General features: G+C 44.2%; 1 protein-coding gene across 2 annotated transcripts in view; it reads left to right on the top strand.

Moving 5' to 3' along the window:
• Positions 1-577: 577 nt before the first annotated feature.
• Positions 578-19,064, top strand: part of GNPTAB (N-acetylglucosamine-1-phosphate transferase subunits alpha and beta) — an 84,523-nt gene continuing 66,036 nt past the window's right edge. Inside the window, exon 1 of one of the 2 annotated variants that reach the window (XM_002823649.5) lies at positions 578-969. In XM_002823649.5, the coding sequence (XP_002823695.2) occupies positions 853-969 (117 nt within the window). In that variant the 5' untranslated portion in view covers positions 578-852. The remainder of the gene's footprint in view (positions 970-19,064) is intronic. The other variant, XM_024256585.3, reaches the window with a different exon arrangement.

The following is a 19,064-nucleotide window of genomic DNA, read 5'->3' as shown; positions in this document are numbered from 1 at the left end:
CCACTGAGCTGGTTCCCCTCCAGTTCATCGCATGATTTTTATCATAACAACTCTTGTGTTTAATGGTTTACATGTTTATCTCCCCCACTAGACTCTCTGAGAACAGTGGCCAGGTCTAGTCCATTTTTGAATACCTGACACCAAGCACTATGCCACCTAACAGGCACAAATTACATATTTAGCGAATAAATGAATGAATGAAATTCGGTTTTGGCAGATTTAACCCAAAGGTTTCCTCTTTCAAACAATGTCGTTGGGGGGTTGGAGGAAAGGAGCCACATACAGCATCTCCTTTTAGCATTCTGCAGAGAATGCTAAGTGCAGAGAAGGTTTTATGCACAAAAATATTCATGGCATTATAGTACCGTCTATGGCACAGTCTCGACGCAGCGGGTAGTTTTCTCTTGGTCGCCTGCCCAACCGGGTAAGTGGATCCTAGCTCAGCTCAGCTCCGCCCCTCCCAGCCCAGCCCTCAGGGCCCGCTGCGCAAGCGCAGGTGGGGAGGGCGCGCACCTCCCCTATGCCCCTCCGTCCTCCAGGTGGCGCTGGAGACCCCGCCGCCGCCGCCGCCGCCGCCGCCGCTGCCTCTCGCCCGGCCAGACCGGGGCGGCGCCGGCCGCCTCGCCGGCCGCAGGTCCGCCTCCGCCGCGCCGAGGGCGTGGGCTCCCGGCTCCCGGAAGCGGCGGCCGCGGCGCGGAGCCGAGCGGGCGTCCGTCGCCGGAGCTGCAATGAGCAGCGCCCGGAGGCTGTGACCTGCGCGCGGCGGCCCGACCGGGGCCCCTGAATGGCGGCTCGCTGAGGCGGCGGCGGCGGCTCAGGCTCCTCGGGGCGTGGCGTGGCGGCGAAGGGGTGATGCTGTTCAAGCTCCTGCAGAGACAGACCTATACCTGCCTGTCACACAGGTATGGGCTCTACGTGTGCTTCGTGGGCGTCGTTGTCACCATCGTATCCGCCTTCCAGTTCGGAGAGGTGAGTAGCGGTGCTGCAGCCTGGACCGGGCGCCTCGACCCTGCACTGCCCTCTCCGTGTCCCGCGATGCCCCGATACAGTATGTATTTTTTCATTATTAGAGACGGGGTTTTGCCGTGTTGCCCAGGCTGGTCTCGAACTCCTGAGCTCAGGCGATCGCCCTGTCTCGGCGTCCCAGAGTGCTGGGATTACAGGCGTGAGCCACTGCGCCCGGCCAAATAACAGTATTCTTTATCATAAACGTGTACAGAGACTATGAGAAAGTCAGAACTGGAAAAAGGCATGTATGTGATTTTAGATATTGCTCCCTCGCCCACCTTTTTAAAAAATAGAGACGGAGGTCTCCCTATGTTGCCCAGGTTGGTCTGGAAGTCCTGGTCTCAAGTGATCCTCCCTTCTTGGCTTCCTAAAGTGCTGGGGTTACAGGCATGAGCTACCGCACCTGGCCCAAGAAAGCCACTTTTAGCAACGGGGAGGAAAGCTGTATTTTCAAGTGGTTTGAAATCTGTTCCTTAGTTTTAGTTTTTTTCCTTTTTTTTTTTTGGTAGGAGGTTACAAAAGGTTTTAAAATTAACAGAGTAGTTTTTAGAAATGCCACAGTATACATTTGCTTGAAGTCTTTACCCATGCTGGATTGTAAGCTCCATAAGAGAAGGTGCTGTCTGTAAATACTTTAACCGTGGCCGAAGCACAGTGTCAGGTACTGCCAGAGTATGCAGTGCAAGTGTTTGTTTAATGGCTAAATTATATGGCATGAATTCTGAGCATGTACTTTTTTAGTAGTTCTTGGTTCCAGAGGCTGGGAAAAAATGTCTTACCATAAGGGTGAGAAAGCTCCAGATTTGTAAGTGTGGAATATGTACTTAATATTATAGTACTTGCTTGTCTTTGTTTCATGTGTTGCAACTTAATGTATCTGTGTGTAGTTAGGTGCCTTATTGCTTTTGTGTGATTTTTTTTGACCTTGATTAATTTTGAGTTAACTGTTTATTAAGTCCCATGCAGTGTGAAGGTGACTTAAAGGCATCAGGTGTTAGAATTTTTCATTTTATTTTATTTTTTTGAGACAGAGTCTTGCTCTGTTGCCCAGGCTGGAGTGCAGTGGCTCGATCTCGGCTCACTGCAACCTCTACCTCTCAGGTTCAAGAAATTCTCCTGCCTCAGCCTCCTGAGTAGCTGGGACTACAGGTGCGTACCATGATGCCCAGCTAATTTTTGTATTTTTAGTAGAGATAGAGTTTCACTATGTTGGCCAGGCTGGTCTCAAACTCTTGACCTCAAGTGATCTGCCTGCCTTGGCCTCCCAAAGTGTTGGGATTACAGGTGTAAGCCACTGCACCTGGCCCGAATTTTTCATTTTATATCCTTTTCTTTTTGCTTTCATTCCATGCTTGGCTGTTTACCAAAAGAGAGACATTTTGTTGCAGTCCTGAAATGGCCACAGATCATAAGGTTTGGAACAGACAAGAGAAATGAGAGGCGGACAGTGCCTACAGGTGTCATGAGAGGTGAAGGCAGCTGGCCTGTGGTTAACTTGTAAGGCATAGTGGAAAAGAGGAGCTGCATGATTAGGCAGATTTGGGCTTGAATGCTGGCTCCAGTTGATAATGATCATAATAATAGCTAATACTTATATTGGTCTTAATAGGTATCAGGCACTCTCTTAATTGCTTTACATATGTTAACTGATTTAATCCTCACAACATCACCCCTGTGGGATAGGTACTATTATTATACCCATTTTATAGGAGATGAAATGGAGGCATTTGCATAACAATCCAGCTAATTCGTGGCAGAGCTGGGCTTCAAACCAAGCCAGGCTGGCTCTGAGCTGTGCTTTTTTTTTTTTTTTGAGATGGAGTCTCACACTGTCCCCCAAGCTGGAGTGCAATGGCGCAGTCTCGGCTCACTGCACCCTCTGCCTCCCGGGTTCACGTGATTCTCCTGTCTCAGCCTCCCGAGTAGCTGGGATTACAGGCATGTGCCACCACACCTGGCTAATTTTTTGTATTTTTAGTAGAGATGGGGTTTCACTATGTTGGCCAGACTGGTCTCGAACTCCTGACCTCGTGATTCGCTCACTTTGGTCTCCCATGGGATTACAGGCGCGAGCCACCACGAGCGGCCTAAGCTGTGCTCTTAAGCACCCCTTTTTATGGTTTCTCAAAACAGCCCAGGCTGTTCCTTGTCTGATCTTGGGAAGGATATTTAACCTCTCTGAGCTTCCTCATTTTTGAAATGGAGGCCAGAATACCTTCCTTGCAGGGTTGATGATGAGGATTAAATAAGACCTGTATATAAAGCACCTCACACAGTTCCTACTACATAACAGACCCTCATTAAATGGTCATGGCTACTGCTGCTATTATATTATCAACTCTTTTATGTCCTTAAACCTTATTTTGAAATACATCCTTGAATCAGAATACTTTGATCATATAGTTAATATTACCAACTTATTAATAATCTCACTAATTGTAATGGATTGTAAGCTCACTAATTGTAAGTCCTTTTGGACTAAGAAGATCATTGTTTTTTTGTTTTTTGTTTTGAGATAGAGTCTCACTCTTGCCCATGCTGGAGTGCAGTGGGGTGATCTCGGCTCACTGCACCCTCCACCTTCCAGGTTCAGGTAATTTCCCTGCCCCACCCTCCAGAGTAGCTGGGATTATAGGCGCCCGCCATCACGCCAGACTAATTTTTTTGTATTTTTAGTAGAGATGAGGTTTCACCATGTTGGCCAGGCTGGTCCCAAACTCTGGACCTTAGGTGATCCGCCTGCTTTGGCCTCCCAAAATGCTGGGATTATAGGTGCGAGCCACCGTGGCTGGCCCTCAGAAGATCATTGTTAACTGTAAATTCGTTATCTTCTTCTCCTCCTCTCGATATAACAGGTATTTGATGCTGTATTTTGATAAGCCTTTTCTATACTCATCCAAACTTTGAGAAGTAGAATTGAGGGAAGGAAGTATCAAACAAAACAAGCTAGGTGAGGTGGCTTATGCCTGTAATCCCAGGACTTTGGGAGACTAAGGCTGGAGGATTGCTTGAAGCCAGGAGTTGTACTAGCCTGGGAAACAAAGGAGACCCTGTCTCTACAAAAAAAATAAAAATAAAGGCTGGGTGTGGTGGCTCACACCTGTAATCCCAGCACTTTGGCAGGCCGAGGCAGGAGGATTGCTTGAGCTCAGGAGTTTGAGACCAGCCTGGGCAACATGGCGAAACCCTGTCTGTACAAAAGAAGTGGAGTAGTCCCAGCTGCTTGGGAGACTGGGGTGGGAGGATCACTTGAGCCCCGGTGGTTGAGGCTGCATGAGCCGTGATTGCACCACTGCACTTCAGCCTGGGTGACAGAGTGAAACCTTGTCTCAAAAATAAATACATAAATTAAAAAAGTTAGCTAGGTGTGGTGGCACATGCCTGTAGTCCCAGCTACTCAGGAGGCTGTGGCAGGAGTGTTGCTTGAGCCCAGGAGTTTGAGGTGCAGTGCCTATGATTGTGCCACGCACTCCAGCCTGGTAGACCCAGTCTCAAAAAACAAACAAACAAAAAAACCAACTCTTACAGGGAGAGCCCTCAGAATGGGGACTAGTGGTCACAAAAATGCATTGCCTTGGGCTGTAGGTAGCAGGTATCAGTCTGTTGTAAATTAGTTAGCTCCACAAATGGGGTTACTAGATTGACTGCTCTTAAGATCCTTTTTAGCTTAGAAACTTCCGGTTTTTAAATAATTTGTTCTCTGTTAGTTGCTACTGTATAGATTTTAAAACGTGTTTTTGAGTTAAAATTTATTATTTCAGGACCATCATTATTTAATAGAACCATTTATATGCAAGTCCATAATTCTTCACACTCAGGAAAATATAGACTATACCTAGCCTCAAGTCAGTTTAGTCATTTTGCCACCAAATAAGTACAGGGCAGGTCAAGTTTAGTTGCCAAATAAGGTACAAAAATATCTCTAGGTAGTGCTGGTCTGTTTTGGGAAAAAAAAAAAAAAAAAATTAAAAATCAGAAAAATAAAATTAAAAAAATTAAAAATTAGAAACAAAAAGTTAAAAGCCCCTCCAGTATTCAGAGTGTTTTGGATTTCAGGATTACTAATAGAGGATTGTAGATCACTGTGTATATGTGTGTGTGTATCTGTGTGTGGGGGCATGGTGTATGTATAATGTATCACTTCCTTTGTGCACTAAGTATGGAAACAAATATCCAAGAATTAACTTACATAAGGAAGCAAAATAGGTTCACATAGTATCTACTCGTAATGAATAGTAATTTTTCCCTGACCTTTCTGCTCCCTTTTGCTTTCCTGCTTTCTGTTGCCGTTTTGAATCAATGAGTTATTTTCTGTGAAAAGGAGAATTGAAAACTGGGTCTAGCTCAAGTTATGTTCAGCCTCAGTGGTGACCAGTGTCTCATACTGGCCTTATTTCAAGAAATTAGTTATCATTTTTGTATTTGATTAGTTCACTCATTAAACAGATATATTTGAGTGTGTTCTTGGCCAAAGGCAACAAATAGATGAATTAGAAAGAGGCCTGGCCTGAGAGTGGGGACCGTCTGGCCTGCTCCTAGGTGCAGCACAAATTGTGATCCTCAGTGGTTCCCAAACTGAGTTACTCCCAGCTGCCTTGCGGGGTGGGAGTAGCCCCTCTTATCTCTTTTGTGTGGACTTGTTTTCAGGGGATGGGAAAGGTTTCATTGTTTAAAAAATGTTTACAAATGATGAGACTGTATTTCTAAAAGCCTCATTTTAGCTTTAATGTTTTGTGAATATACATTTATTGGCTACTTCACATGAGAAGCATGAATTATAATGTAATGGATTTATACTAGAGATGCCAGTGGCCACATAGAGCCTTTTTAAAGGGTCTCTTTCTTTTGGGGGGTTTGAGAGAGATACATAGTCCAGCTAACTATCGAAGTAGGGACCTTGTCTTATTCTCTGCTGTATTCTTAGCCACTAGAAAGTGATTGGTACCCAGTAGATGCTGAATAAATACTTGATGGATGCATGAATGAATGGATTGATTAATTGGGTTGATCTTAACTGACATCCTTTCAAATTTATTCCAAGTAAAGGTAAATTTTTTGCTCTGATGTAGTGTTTATAGTTCCCTTTTATTTCTCAAATGTGATTGATCTGATTATAACTTGAACATTTTCATGCTCTGAGAGTCATTCCTGCTCTGGTAACTTTCTCTAAAAACCTGAGACCTGTTGTTAGACTGTACAGTGGAAGATGCTGTCAGAGATACAAATAATTATAGCTCATGCCTTTGGCTATTGTTTAGGTGAGATGAGGCGAGATGTATGTATGAGGACTGAATAACAACACAGGGGAATAAGAAATTGAATGCCTGAGTTGGTACACAACAATTGCTTAGAAAGTCAGAAGACAGAAGAATGTTGTGGGTTGAAACATCCTCGAGGCAATTCCGACACCTTTACAAGGAGGCATGAGCTTTAGGTAGGCTTCATGGACAAGTAGGAGTTTAAACAGAAGACAAGGAAAGATTATTTTAGGAAGTGGTGGGAGTAATTTTAGCATAAAGTTGGTAATGTCAGAGAAGTTTGTGATCGCTTTTTCTTTTTGAATTACTAGTGGATTAACATTGCGGCTAGAATTAGTTAACAGCACTAGGTTGCAAGTGACAGACTCCCAATTCAGACCTAGCTTATTAACTAGTTTATTATTAACCAGTTTATTAACTGGGATAATTGAAAAATATAGGATGAGGCCAGGTGTGGTGGTTCACGTGTGTAATCCCAGCACTTTGGGAGGCCAAGGCGAGTTCGAAACCAGCCTGGCCAACATGGTGAAACCCTGTCTCTACTAAAAATATAAAAATTAACTGGGCATGGTGGTGCATGCCTGTAGTCCCAGCTACTTGGTAGGCTGAGGCAGGAGAATCGCTTGAACCCTGGAGGCAGATGTTGCAGTGAGCCAAGATTGTGCCACTGCTCTCCAGCTTGGGCGACAGAGTGAGGTTCTGTCTCAAACAAAACAAAACAAAACAAAAAGGTTAACAAACAAACAAACAAAATATATATGTATTTATATATATATATATATATATGGTGAAATTTCTGGCAGGAGTGGATCGAGGTGCTCAAATGATGTCATCAGGAATCTCTTTTTGTCCCTGTTCCTCACCTCTGCCTTCCCCTCTTTTAGTTTACTTCTTAGCAAGCTCTCCTCATATGAGAACAAAGATTGCTGCTGGCAACCCCACCTTCTGTTCTACCAGTTCAGTAACTGCAGCAGAAAGATAGCTTTTCTTTCTCATTAGTGCCAACTAGACCCAGGGCTGCCTGCCTAGCCAGAGGAATGAGTGCCCTTGTTATACCCTTGTTAACCACTGGGATCGTCTCCAGAAATAGGGGAGTGGGTGGGGCTGGTCAGTCTCAACTGAACCACGTGAACTGAGAGGAGAGCCCCAGAAGATAATCACGAGGCTGTTACCCAAAGAAGGGCCGGAACAACAGATGTCTTGAAGACACTGGCTTCAGTCAAAACCCATTTCCTTTCCCTGGCTTTACTGTTGACATTGTGTCTGTGATAGCTGTTAGCCCTTTACCTTGCTCTAGAAGTTGTAAAGTGGGTTGTTTCTATTTTTAATATCTGGTTAATTAATCTATCTGGGAAACTTGTTTTCTTGCATGGATATATTAATATGGAGCTTTGTTAAACACAGCTCAAGTGTGCCCTTATAAATCTTTCAGTAATGATCAAATATATACCTTTAACTTAATATGGTGGTTTGATAATTGCATTTGGTCTTTCTCTTGAGATCTAAATATTGTTCATTTTGTTAATGAATTTTATCACATTGTGAGAGAAAAACTTAACTTGACTTTTTTTTTTTTTTGAGACGGATTCTCGTTCTGTCGCCCAGGCTGGAGTGCAGTGGCGCAATCTCAGCTCACTGCAGCCTGCACCTCCTGGATTCAAGCGATTCTCTTGTGTCAGCCTCCCGAGTAGCTGGGATTACAGGCACCCACCACAACACCTGGCTAATTTTTGTATTTTTAGTAGAGACAGGGTTACACCATGTTAGCCAGGCTGGTCTCAAACTCCTGACCTCAAGAGATTTGCCCGTCTTGGCCTCCCAAAGTGCTGGGATTACAGATGTAAGCCACTGCGCCTGGCCTTAACTGTGCCTGCTGCCTCTCCAACAAGCTCTAGATCCACACTTCCTACACCGCATACCTGGCACCCTGCCTTCCTAAGACTCGGCCTTGTTCGTCATGGCACTTTTCTGTTCCTAAGCCCAGATATAGTTTCAGAATAATTTCTCTAACAGTTTGGTGTTCCTCCAGCTTTTGAGAGGACTGTCAGAAGATGGAGGAGGAACTTGACCCAGGACCTCAGCAGTCCTTTCCTGGCGTTGGTCCCAGTTATGCTTATAGAGCCATTCTTAAGCAAATCTCTTGAAAGGAAAAAGGGGTTACTGTTAGACCAATCTGACCTACCTCTGAATCTCGGGACTGGTCTCCCAAATATTTGTTATGTAGGGGTAGATTCCTTTATGGAAGAAGAATAGATAAGTGATGCTTGGTAGGCAGCTGGCTGTAATTGTCACGTTGAATAAGCACACCTTGTGGGATGTGTAGCCAATCCCTTTATTGTTTATCTTCCACTGGCTCTTTCTTTTGTCTTGCACCCCTGCCCCTGGATGAAAATTCAAGTGGGCCTGAGATTTCTGTGGTCACTTCACACTACAGAACAGAATGTGAATTCAGCAATTAGAGTCTTCAGTTCTAAAGCATATCAGAACTTAAAGCCTAAGTTCCCTCTCCCAGTACAGGCCTGCTGCAGGGAGAAAGCCTGCAGTGGAGGAAGGGAGGGTGGCCACAGTGGATGTCTTCTCACTTTTCCTCAGTTGATGAGTCTCTTTCTGCTCTGTAACCTGTTTCTGATCCCTCCTGTGTTGGAGCACATGGAAGAAAGGAAGGAAATGAGGACAGGAAACTTCTTCCTGAATGAGTGCAGGAGCTCTCTGGGATGTGCAGGTGTCAGAGCTTATTCTTTCTTTTTTTTTTTTTTTTGAGACAAAGTCTCGCTGTCGCCCAGGTTGGAGTGCAGTGGCGCGATCTCAGCTCACTGCAGGCTCCGCCCCCCAGGGTTCACACCATTCTCCTGCCTCAGCCTCCCGAGTAGCTGGGACTACAGGCGCCCGCCACCTCGCCCGGCTAATTTTTTTATTTTTAGTAGAGACGGGGTTTCGCCGTGTTAGCCAGGATGGTCTCGATCTCCTGACCTCGTGATCCGCCCGCCTTGGCCTCCCAAAGTGCTGGGATTACAGGCGTGAGCCACCGCGCCCAGCTGGAGCTTATTCTTTCTTGAATGTTTTCAAGGGGAATCCTTCAGAGACCACAGCCACTGCCGTGCTCAGGAGTGGTCACCTGCTTTTCCCCTAAGACCAAATGCCTCTTCATTCCGTTTGGTTGCTTATTCCTTCCATAGATCCTAAGAATCTGATAATAATGGGAGCTTCTCATTTCAGCCTCTTTTGCCCAGTGATTAGGCCCAGGGTGACCTTCTGCTGGTTCTCTGTTGTATGTGGCCCACGTCCTTTGCTCAGACTAGGGGAGGGTGGGCTGATTCCAGTGGAGTGACAACTTCTGTCTTGTCCTCAGAGCAATTAGCCAGCCAGCACTTTATATTTTTCAGGTGTTACACAGACATGGTACCCACCCAACTTCATGGACCCATAGTGAGTTCTCTTGGTAATTTTGTTGAGCCCTTTTCTTGGGCGTAAGGAAGTGGGAAACAGACTTCCACTGCTCCCCCTTAAATGAGGTGGAGCAGGAGTCACAGAATGCCAACTACCTCTGAAAACCTCCTCTGATTGCCACCTCCTGGACCTTTCTACCATGATTTGGATGAGTCTGCAACTGTTCCTTAAGAAACTTTGCGTCTTGGCCCAACACTTCACTTTGGAATGTGGTATCTTGTATTTTGTTATCTCAGAAGAAACTTATTTTTACATGCACAGCTACTCAATTTGGTTACCAGTTAATTGAGCTTGCCTGGGAGATGAAACTTGTTTGCTATTTCTGTGCTCAGCATCCTGGTCACAAAGATGGAATCTGCCTTATCTTCAAATCCCTGTGCCCTGGCAGAGTGCCTGCCTCATTCATTCAGTGACTAGTTAATTTTTGAGCACTGTACCAGGCCCCTGGGGATCCAGCAGTGAACAAAGCAGACTCAGCTCCTGCTGACAAGGAGCTTATATTCTGGTGGTGCAGTCAGACGTTAACTGCCACTTCATTACTATTGTGAGAAATGCTGCAAAGAAATAGAGCATCGTTGTGGAAGAGAGACCAGCAGTGAGAATCAGTTTGGTCTGGTGGCAGGGGTCAGGGGATCAGGAGATGCTTGCTTTTTTTTTTGCTTTTTTTTTTTTTTTTTTTTTGAGACGGAGTCTTACTCTGCCGCCACTATCTCGGCTCACTGCAACCTCCACCTCCTGGGTTCAAGTGATTCTCCTGCCTCAGCCTCCTGAGTAGCTGGGATTACAGGCTTGCGCTGCCACGCCCAGCAACTTTTTAAATTTTTAGTAGAGATGGGGTTTCACTATGTTGGTCAGGCTGGTCTTGAACTCCTGATCTCAGGTGATCCACCCACCTCGGCCTCCCAAAGTGCTGGGATTACAGGTGTGAGCCACTGTGCCCAGCTGGGAGATGCTTTCTTGCTTGATGCTGTTTGAGTTCAACTGTAGAGGGTAAGAATTGCTTCAGAATCCACAAGCTTTTTTGATATTTTTATTTTTTGAGACAGGATCTTGCTATGTTCCCCAGGCTGGTCTTGAACTCCTGGGTTCAAGTGATCCTCCCACCTCAGCCTCCCCATAGCTGGGATTGTAGGCATGCTATTTAAAAAATTAATTACTTTAATTTTTAATTATTATGGCTATATAATAGTTATGCACATTTATGGAGTACATGTGATATTTTTATACATGCATACAATGTGTAATGATCAGGCTGGGTGCGGTGGCTCACACCTGAATCCCAGCACTTTGAGAGGCTTAGGTGGGTGGGTTGCTTGAACTCAGGTGTTCAAGACCAGCCTGGGCAAGATGACGAAATCCCATCTCTACAAAAAAATACAAAACTTAGCTAGGTGTGGTAGCACGTGCCTGTAGTCCCAGCTACTCTGGAGGCTGAGGTAGGAGGATCACTGGAGCCTGGGAGATTGAGGCTACATTGAGCCATGATTGTGCCACTGCTCCACCCTGGGTGACAGAGTGAGACCCTGTCTCAAAAAAAAAAAAAAAAAAAAAAAGTGGAATGATAAAATCTGGGTAATGGGGATATCCATCATCTCAACCATGTATCATTTCTTTGTGTTGGAAACATTCCAGATCTTCACTTTTAGCTATTTTGAAATATACAATAAATTATTTTTAATTACAGTTGCCCTATTGCGCTGTCGAACACTAGGACTATCTAACTGTATTTTTGTACCTATTAGCCAATCACTCTTCATCCCCACTGCACCCACTACTGTTTCCATCCTCTGGTAACCACCATTCTATTCTCTACCTCCATGAGATCAGTTTTTTAGCTCCCACATATGAGTGAGAAATGTGAATGCAATTTGTTTTTCTGTGCCTGGCTTATTTTACTTAACATCATATCCTCTGGTTCCATCCATGTTGCTGCAAATTACAGGATTTTATTCTTATATATGGCTGAATAATATCCCGTTGTGTGTATATACCATTTTCTTTATCCATTCATCCATTGATGGACACTTAGCTTGCCTCCAAATCCTGGCCATTGTGAATAGTGCTGAAATAAACATGGGAATGTAGATAGCTCTTCAATATACTGATTTCCTTTCTTTTGGGTTTATACCCAATAGTGGGATTGCTAGATCATCTAGTCGTTCTATTTTTAGTTTTTTGAGGAATCTTCAAAGTGTTTTCCATAGTGGCTATACTAATTTACATTCCCACTAACAGAGTACAAGCATTGCCTTTTCGCCAAGTCCTTGCTAGCGTTTCTTATTTTCTGTCTTTTTGGTAATAGCCACTTTGACTAAGGTGAGATGTCTCACTGTGGTTTTAATTACATTTGCCTAGGCTGGTCTGCCACCTTGGCCTCCCAAAGTGCTGGGATTACAGGCATGAGCCACCATGCCCAGCCCATAATAGCTCACTGTTAAATGCTAGCCTGTAAGTGATTTTGAAGAATTCTGACGTAAGTTATTCTACCTTCTATATTATAAAAAAATAAAGAGACTTGTCCAAAGCCAAACAATAAGGCTGCAATAAACAACGCTAGCCGGGCATGGTGGTGTACACCCATAGTCCCAACTACTCAGGGGGCTGATGTCTACAAAATACAAAATTAGCCAGCATAGTGGCATGCCCGTGTACTCCCAACTACTTGGGAGGCTGAGGTGGGAGGACTGCTTGAGCCTGGGAGGCAGAGGTTGCAGTGAGCCTGAGATCATGCCACTGCATTCCAGCCTGGGCAATGAAATGAGACCCTGTCTCAATAAAAAATAAAAAAAAGTAAGCTATGCTGCCAGCAGTTTTCAAAGTATAGTTTGGGGGCTCCTGGGACCCCAAGATCCTTTTCAGTTATCCTTAAGGTCAAACCTAGTTTTGTAATAATATTAGGACATTATTTGCCTTTTACTCACATTCTCTCATGAGAGCACAGTGGAGTTTTCTTGAGGCCTACAGGACATGAGACATTGCAACAGACTGATGTAGACCAGACATTGTCTTCTATTAAATAGACATTAAAGAGATTTTTAAAAATTACAAAGTACCGTTTCTCACTTTTTTTATTTTTGAAAATATAGTTATTATTTATGAGACTATTATTATTTGTATAACATATTTTGAGAAATATGTTAACCTGTAATGGGTTTATTTATTTTTAAATGAATATTTATTTATTTATGAGACAGAGTCTTGCTCTGTTGCCCAGGCTGAAGTGCAGTGACATGGTCCCGACTCACTAGAACCTCTGGCTCACTAGAACCTCCACCTCCCAGGTTCAAGCAATTCTCCTGCCTCAGCCTCACGAGTAGCTGGGATGACAGGCGCCTGCCACCACACCTGGCTAATTTTTGTATTTTCAGTAGAGACAGGGTTTCACCATGTTGGCCAGGCTGGTCTCGAACCTCTGACCTCAAGTGATCTGCCCGCCTCGGCCTCCCAAAGTGCTGGAATTACAGACGTGAGCCACCGTGTCCAGCCTAAATGAGCACCTAAATTTTTAATCAGTTTTAATTTTAATACAGTAGATATCAATAAATATAATCCGCATACATTTTTCAAAGCTGTTTGGAGTCCTCAGTAATTTTTTTTTTTTTTCGAGACAGGGTTTTACTCTCATTGCCCAGGCTGGAGTGCAATGGCTTAATCTCAGCTCACTGCAGTCTCTGCCTCCTGTGTTCAAGTGATTCTCCTGCCCGAGCCTTGCCGGTAGCTGGGACTACAGGCTCATGCCACCATACCTGGCTAATTTTTGTTGTTTTTTTAGAGATGGTGTTTCATCATGTTGCCCAGCTGGTCTTGAACTATTTTTTTTTGTTTTGTTTTGTTTTTGAGATGGAGTCTCGCTCTGTTGCCCAGGCTGGAGTGCAGTGTGGCGTGATCTTGGCTCACCGCAACCTCCGTCTCCCAGGTTCAAGTGATTCTTCTGCCTAAGCCTCCCGAGTAGCTGGGACTACAGGTGCATGCCACCACATCCGGCTAATTTTTGTGTTTTTAGTAGAGACGGGGTTTCACCATATTGGCCAAGCTGGTCTCAAACTCCTGACCTTGTGATCTGCCCGCCTCCACCTCCCAAAGTGCTGGGATTACAGGCGTGAGCCACCACACCTGGCCTGAACTCTTGAGCTCAAGTGATCCTCCTGCCTTGGCCTCCCAAAGTGCTGAGTTTACAGGTGTTAGCTACCATACCCAGCCAGTCCTCAATAATTTTTAAGAGTTTAAGGTGGTCCTGAGACCAAAAAGTCTGAGAACTGCTGTTCCTAGTATTTAACAAGAAACATATGTTAAAAAAAATAAATTTTTTGTATCTCTATCACGCAAATACAAATATAAGCCACTGTCATCTCTTAACACTCTTGCTCTATTATAATCCATTCTCCAGACTGCAACCAGAGTACGTTTTTAAAAATGTGAATCAGATTATATCATGTCCATTGCACATAATAGAAAATCTGGTCTCTTTTCAGTGTCTTATATATGTCCCTAAATGTAGCACCCTACCGACTTCTCTGAAGAGCCTGTATCAGGTTACCAGTGTGTATCGTGTAACTATTTCTACAAAAATGTCTTGTAACAAACTATCCCCAAATTTGCTGGCTTAAAATGAGAGCAGCAAACTCCACCTGTTTTTGTGTGGGCTGTAATTTAATAATGGCTTTTACATTTTCAAGTGGTTTTTAAAAATTAATGTTTCACAACAACATGAAAATTATATGAAATTCATACTCTGGTTTCCCTTCGGATTGCATAGATCTTTTGCCTTTTAGTAAGATTTCCATGGGGCTGGGTGTGGTGGCTCATGCCTGTAATCCCAGCAATTTGGGAGGCGTAGGCGGGAGGATCACTTGAGTTCAGGAGTTCAAGACCAGCCTGGGCAACATAGTGAAACCCCATCTCTACCAAAAAAGAAACCAAAAAAAAAAAAAAAAACCACAAAAAAGCCACTTAGCTGGGCATGGTGGTGCATGTTTGTAGTCCCAGCTACTCAGAGGCTGAGGTGGGAGGATTGCTTAAGTCTGGGAGGTTGACACTGCAGCAAGCCGAGATTGTGCTACTGTGCTCCTGCCTGAGCAACATAGTAAGACCCCATCTCTACAAACAAAAATAAATAAATATTTTCATGGAGAGGAACAACTCTGACTTTTTGTTTTGTTTTTGAGACAGGGTCTTACTCTGTCACCCAGGTTGGAGTTCAGTGGCATGAACACAGCTCACTGCAGCCTCAGCCTCCTGGGCTCAAGATCCTCCTGCCTCAGCCTCCTGAGTAGCTGAGACCACAGGTGTGTGCCACCAAGCCCAGCTGATTTTTACATTTCTTTGTAGAGATGGGGGGGGGTTCTCACCATGTTGCCCAAGCTGGTCTTGAACTCATGGACTCAAGCAGTCCTCCCACCTCAGCTTCCGAAAGTGCTGGGATTACATGCATGAGCCACTGTGCCCAGCCCAACTTTGAGATTTTTGCTAATTTTTTGAGGCCTTGCTTTGGCAAGGTGATACAGTTTGGATTTGTGTCCCTGACCAAATCTCATGTTGAATTGTCATCCCCAGTGTTGGAGAAGAGGCATGGTGGGAAGTGATTGGATCATAGTGGGGGATTTCCCCCTTGCTGTTCTCGTGATAGTGAGTAAGTTCTCAGAGCTGGTTGTTTATTTTAATTTAATTTGTTTTGAGACAGGGTCTCACTCTGTCGCCCGGGCCGGAGGGCAATGGCGTAATGTCAGATCACTGCAACCTCTGCCTCCTGGGTTCAAGTAGTTCTTCTGCTTCAGCCTCCCAAGTAGCTAGAATTACAGACACACGCCACCACGCCAAGCATTTTTTTAGTAGAGACAGGGTTTCACCATGTTGGCCAGGCTGGTCTCGAACTCCTGGCCTCAAGTGATCTGCCCACCTCGGCCTCCCAAAGTGCTGGGATTACAGGTGTGAGCCACCATGCCCTGCCTGAGATCTGGTTGTTTAAAAGTGTGTAGCACCGGCCGGACACGGTGGCTCAGCCTGTAATCCCAGCACTTTGGGAGGCCGAGGCAGTTAGATCACCTGAGGTCGGGAGTTCGAGGGCAGCCTGGCCAACATGGTGAAACCCCATCTCTACTAAAAATACAAAAATTAGTTGGGTGTGGTGGCAGGCACCTGTAATCCCAGCTCCTTGAGAAGCTGAGGCAAGAGAATCACTTGAACCTGGGAGGCAGAGGTTGCAGTGAGCTGAGATCTCACCACTGCACTCCAGCCTAGGTGACACAGTGAGACTCCATCTCAAAAAAAGAAAAAAAAAAAAAGTGTGTAGCACCCTCCCCCTTTGCTCTCTTCCTCCTTCTCCGGCCATGTAAGATGATGTGCCAACTTCACCTTTGCCTTCTGCCATGATTGTAAGTTTCCTGAGGCCTCCCAGAAACACTTCCTGTACATACTGCAGAACTATGAGTCAATTAAACCTCTTTTATTTATAAATTACTCAGTCTTAGGTAGTTCTTTATAGCAGTGCGAGAACAGACTAATCCACAGGGACAGAGTAAAAAAGAAAAAAAAAAAGAAAAAATTATGTGAAATTTAAATGTTAGTTTCTGTAATTTAAGTTTCATTGGAACACAGCCATGTCCATTTATTTACATGCTGTCCGTGGCTATTTTCACATTACAGTGGCAGAATTAAATAGCTGAGACAGAAACTATATGGCCTGCAAAGTCTAAGGTGTTACTATTTGGTCTTTTACAGAGAAAGATTTCCAGTCCTTGATTTACAGTGGCAATTACTTGCTCTCTGGATGCGCAGGTCATTGGTTAACTGATTGGGGTTGGACTTGGTTAGCTCTGCTCCACGGGTCTCTCATCTTCCAGGGACCAGCAAGTGAACCTGGTTGTGTTCTTCTCAAGGCCAAGGTAGAGGCCGAGAGATCCTCTAGATACTCGCAAACCCTTCTGAGGTGTAGGCTCAGAACTGTTGCAGTCACCGTCTTTTTGTTCTTTGAAGGCATTCAACTTTTCTTGCCTTAGGAGCTTTGTACTGGCTGTTCCATGAGCAGGAGAGCACTCCCCCCAGATCATCTGGTGACAGGCTTTCTTGTCACATAGGTCTCAGCTGTAACACTTCACTTGGGCCTTCCCCACCACCTGTCCCAAAGCAGCCTCTTTCCCCAAGTCCTTCTTTATCACATTCCCCTGTTTTTCCTTTTTTTTTTTTTAAATAATACTTTTAGTGTCAATCTGAAATTGTATGTTGATTTATATGATTTCTTACCTTTCTCCTTTAAAATGTAGGCTCTGTGGGAGCAGGGGCCTTTCTGTCTTATTCACCACTGTATTTTCGGCCCCTGGAAGCCTGGCACCTGGAAGTAAGCTGAGCACAGAAATATTTTTTTCTACTGTCTAAATATGGAAAGGTCACCCATGGTGAGCAGTTGCTAAATATGACCTTAAAAGAAAGAATGTGGATTTAGTTTATATATATGTATGTGTGTGTGTGTGTATATATATATATATATATATATATATGATATTGGAGTAGACTTTACATTTTAGAGCAGTTTAGGTTTACAGAAAAATTATATGGAAGGTACAGGAAATTCCCGTATACTCCCTCTCCCTTAAGTAGTTCTCCATACATTTTTAATAGGCTTGTTTTATTTACTTATTATTATTTTTAGAGACCGAGTCTTGCTCTGTTGCCCAGGCTGGAGTATAGTTGTACAGTCAGCTCACTGCAGCCTTGAACTCGTGGTCTGAAGAGATCTTCCTTCCCTCAGCCTCCCAAGTAGCTGGGTGTACAGGCACCCACCACACCTTTTTTGGTAGAGACTGCGTCTCACTATATTGAACTCCTGGTCTGAAGGGATTCTCCTGCCTTGGCCTCCCAAAGCACTGGGATTACAGGTGTGAATCACCATACCTGGCCTGTTTCCCCTAAAAACACCTTGTGGCAGTGTGGTACATTTGTTATAGCTGGCAAGTCAATATTGATAGATTTTTTTCTTAACGAATGTACATAGATTACACTAGGATTCATTCTTTGTTTTATACAGTTCTGTGGGTTTTGACAAAAGCATAATGTCGTGTGTCTACCACTACAGTATTGTACAGAATAGTTTCACTGCCCTACAGTTGTTCTTGCCCCGTGCTTCACCTATTCATTCCCATCTTCTTCTTCCCCACTGGCAACCACTGATCTTTTTGCTGTGTCTGTAGTTGGGCCTTTTCCAGAATGTAATTTCTTGGAATCACATAATATGTAACCTTTTCAGTTTGCGTCTTTCCCTTAGTAATATTCATTTAAGTTTCCTGTATGTCTCTTCATGACTTGATGGCTCTTTTCTTTGTAGCACTGAATAATATTCCATTGTCTGGTGCCATTCACCTTTTGAAAGACATCTTGATTGCTTCCAGTTTGGGGCAATTATGAATAAAGCTGCTATATACGTTTATGTGCAGGTTTTTATATGGACACAATTTTTCAACTCAGGTAAATACCTAGGAGCATGACTGTGATAAGCCTATGTTTAGCTTTGTGAGACACTGCCAAACTGTCTTCCAAAGTGGCTGCACCATTTGAATTCCCACCAGCAATCAATGAGAATTCCTGTTGCTTCACATCTTTCCTGGCTTGGTGTTGTCAGTGTTTTGGATTTTAGCCATTCCATTAGGTGTGCAGTGGTATCTCATTGCTGTTTTAATTTGTTATTCCCTAATGACGTGATGTTGAGCATCATTTTATATACTTGTTTACCATCTGTGTGTTTTCTTTGGTTGGGTATCTTCAGATTTTTTTGCCCAGTTTTTAATTGAATTGTTTGTTTACTTATTGTTGAATTTTAAGAGTTCTTTGTGTATTTTGGATACCAGTCCCTTATCAGATATGTGTCTTACAAATATTTTTTCTCACTCAATAGTTATCTTTTTATTCTTTTAACAGTGTCTCCCAGAGCAGAGCAGAAGTTTTTTTGAGACCGAGTTTCGCTCTTGTTGCCCAGGCTGGAGTGCAATGGTGCAGTCTTAGCTTACCGCAGCCTCCGCCTCCCGGGTTCAGGCGATTCTTCTGCCTCGGCCTCCCAAGTAGCTGGGATTACAGGCATGCACCACCATGCCCGGCTAATTTTGTATTTTTAATAGAAAGATGGGGTTTCTCCATGTTGGCCAGGCTGGTCTCGAACTCCCGACCTCAGGTGATCCACTCGCCTCAGCCTCCCAAAGTGCTGGGATTATGGGCATGAGCCACCACACCTGGCCAGAAGTTTTTAAATTAGTACAGCTGATCAGTCTTTTTCTCACCTATGAATTGTACTTTTGGTGTTGCACCCAGAAAGATACCGTCAAATCCAAGGTCACCTAGATTTTCTTTCTTTTTTTTGGAGACGGA

This window comes from Pongo abelii, chromosome 10 (genome assembly GCF_028885655.2).
Source record: "Pongo abelii isolate AG06213 chromosome 10, NHGRI_mPonAbe1-v2.0_pri, whole genome shotgun sequence".
Classification (NCBI taxonomy): Eukaryota; Metazoa; Chordata; class Mammalia; order Primates; family Hominidae; genus Pongo; species Pongo abelii.
The sequence above is the reverse complement of the archived record's forward strand: the minus strand, read 5'-3'. Positions and strand labels throughout refer to the sequence as shown.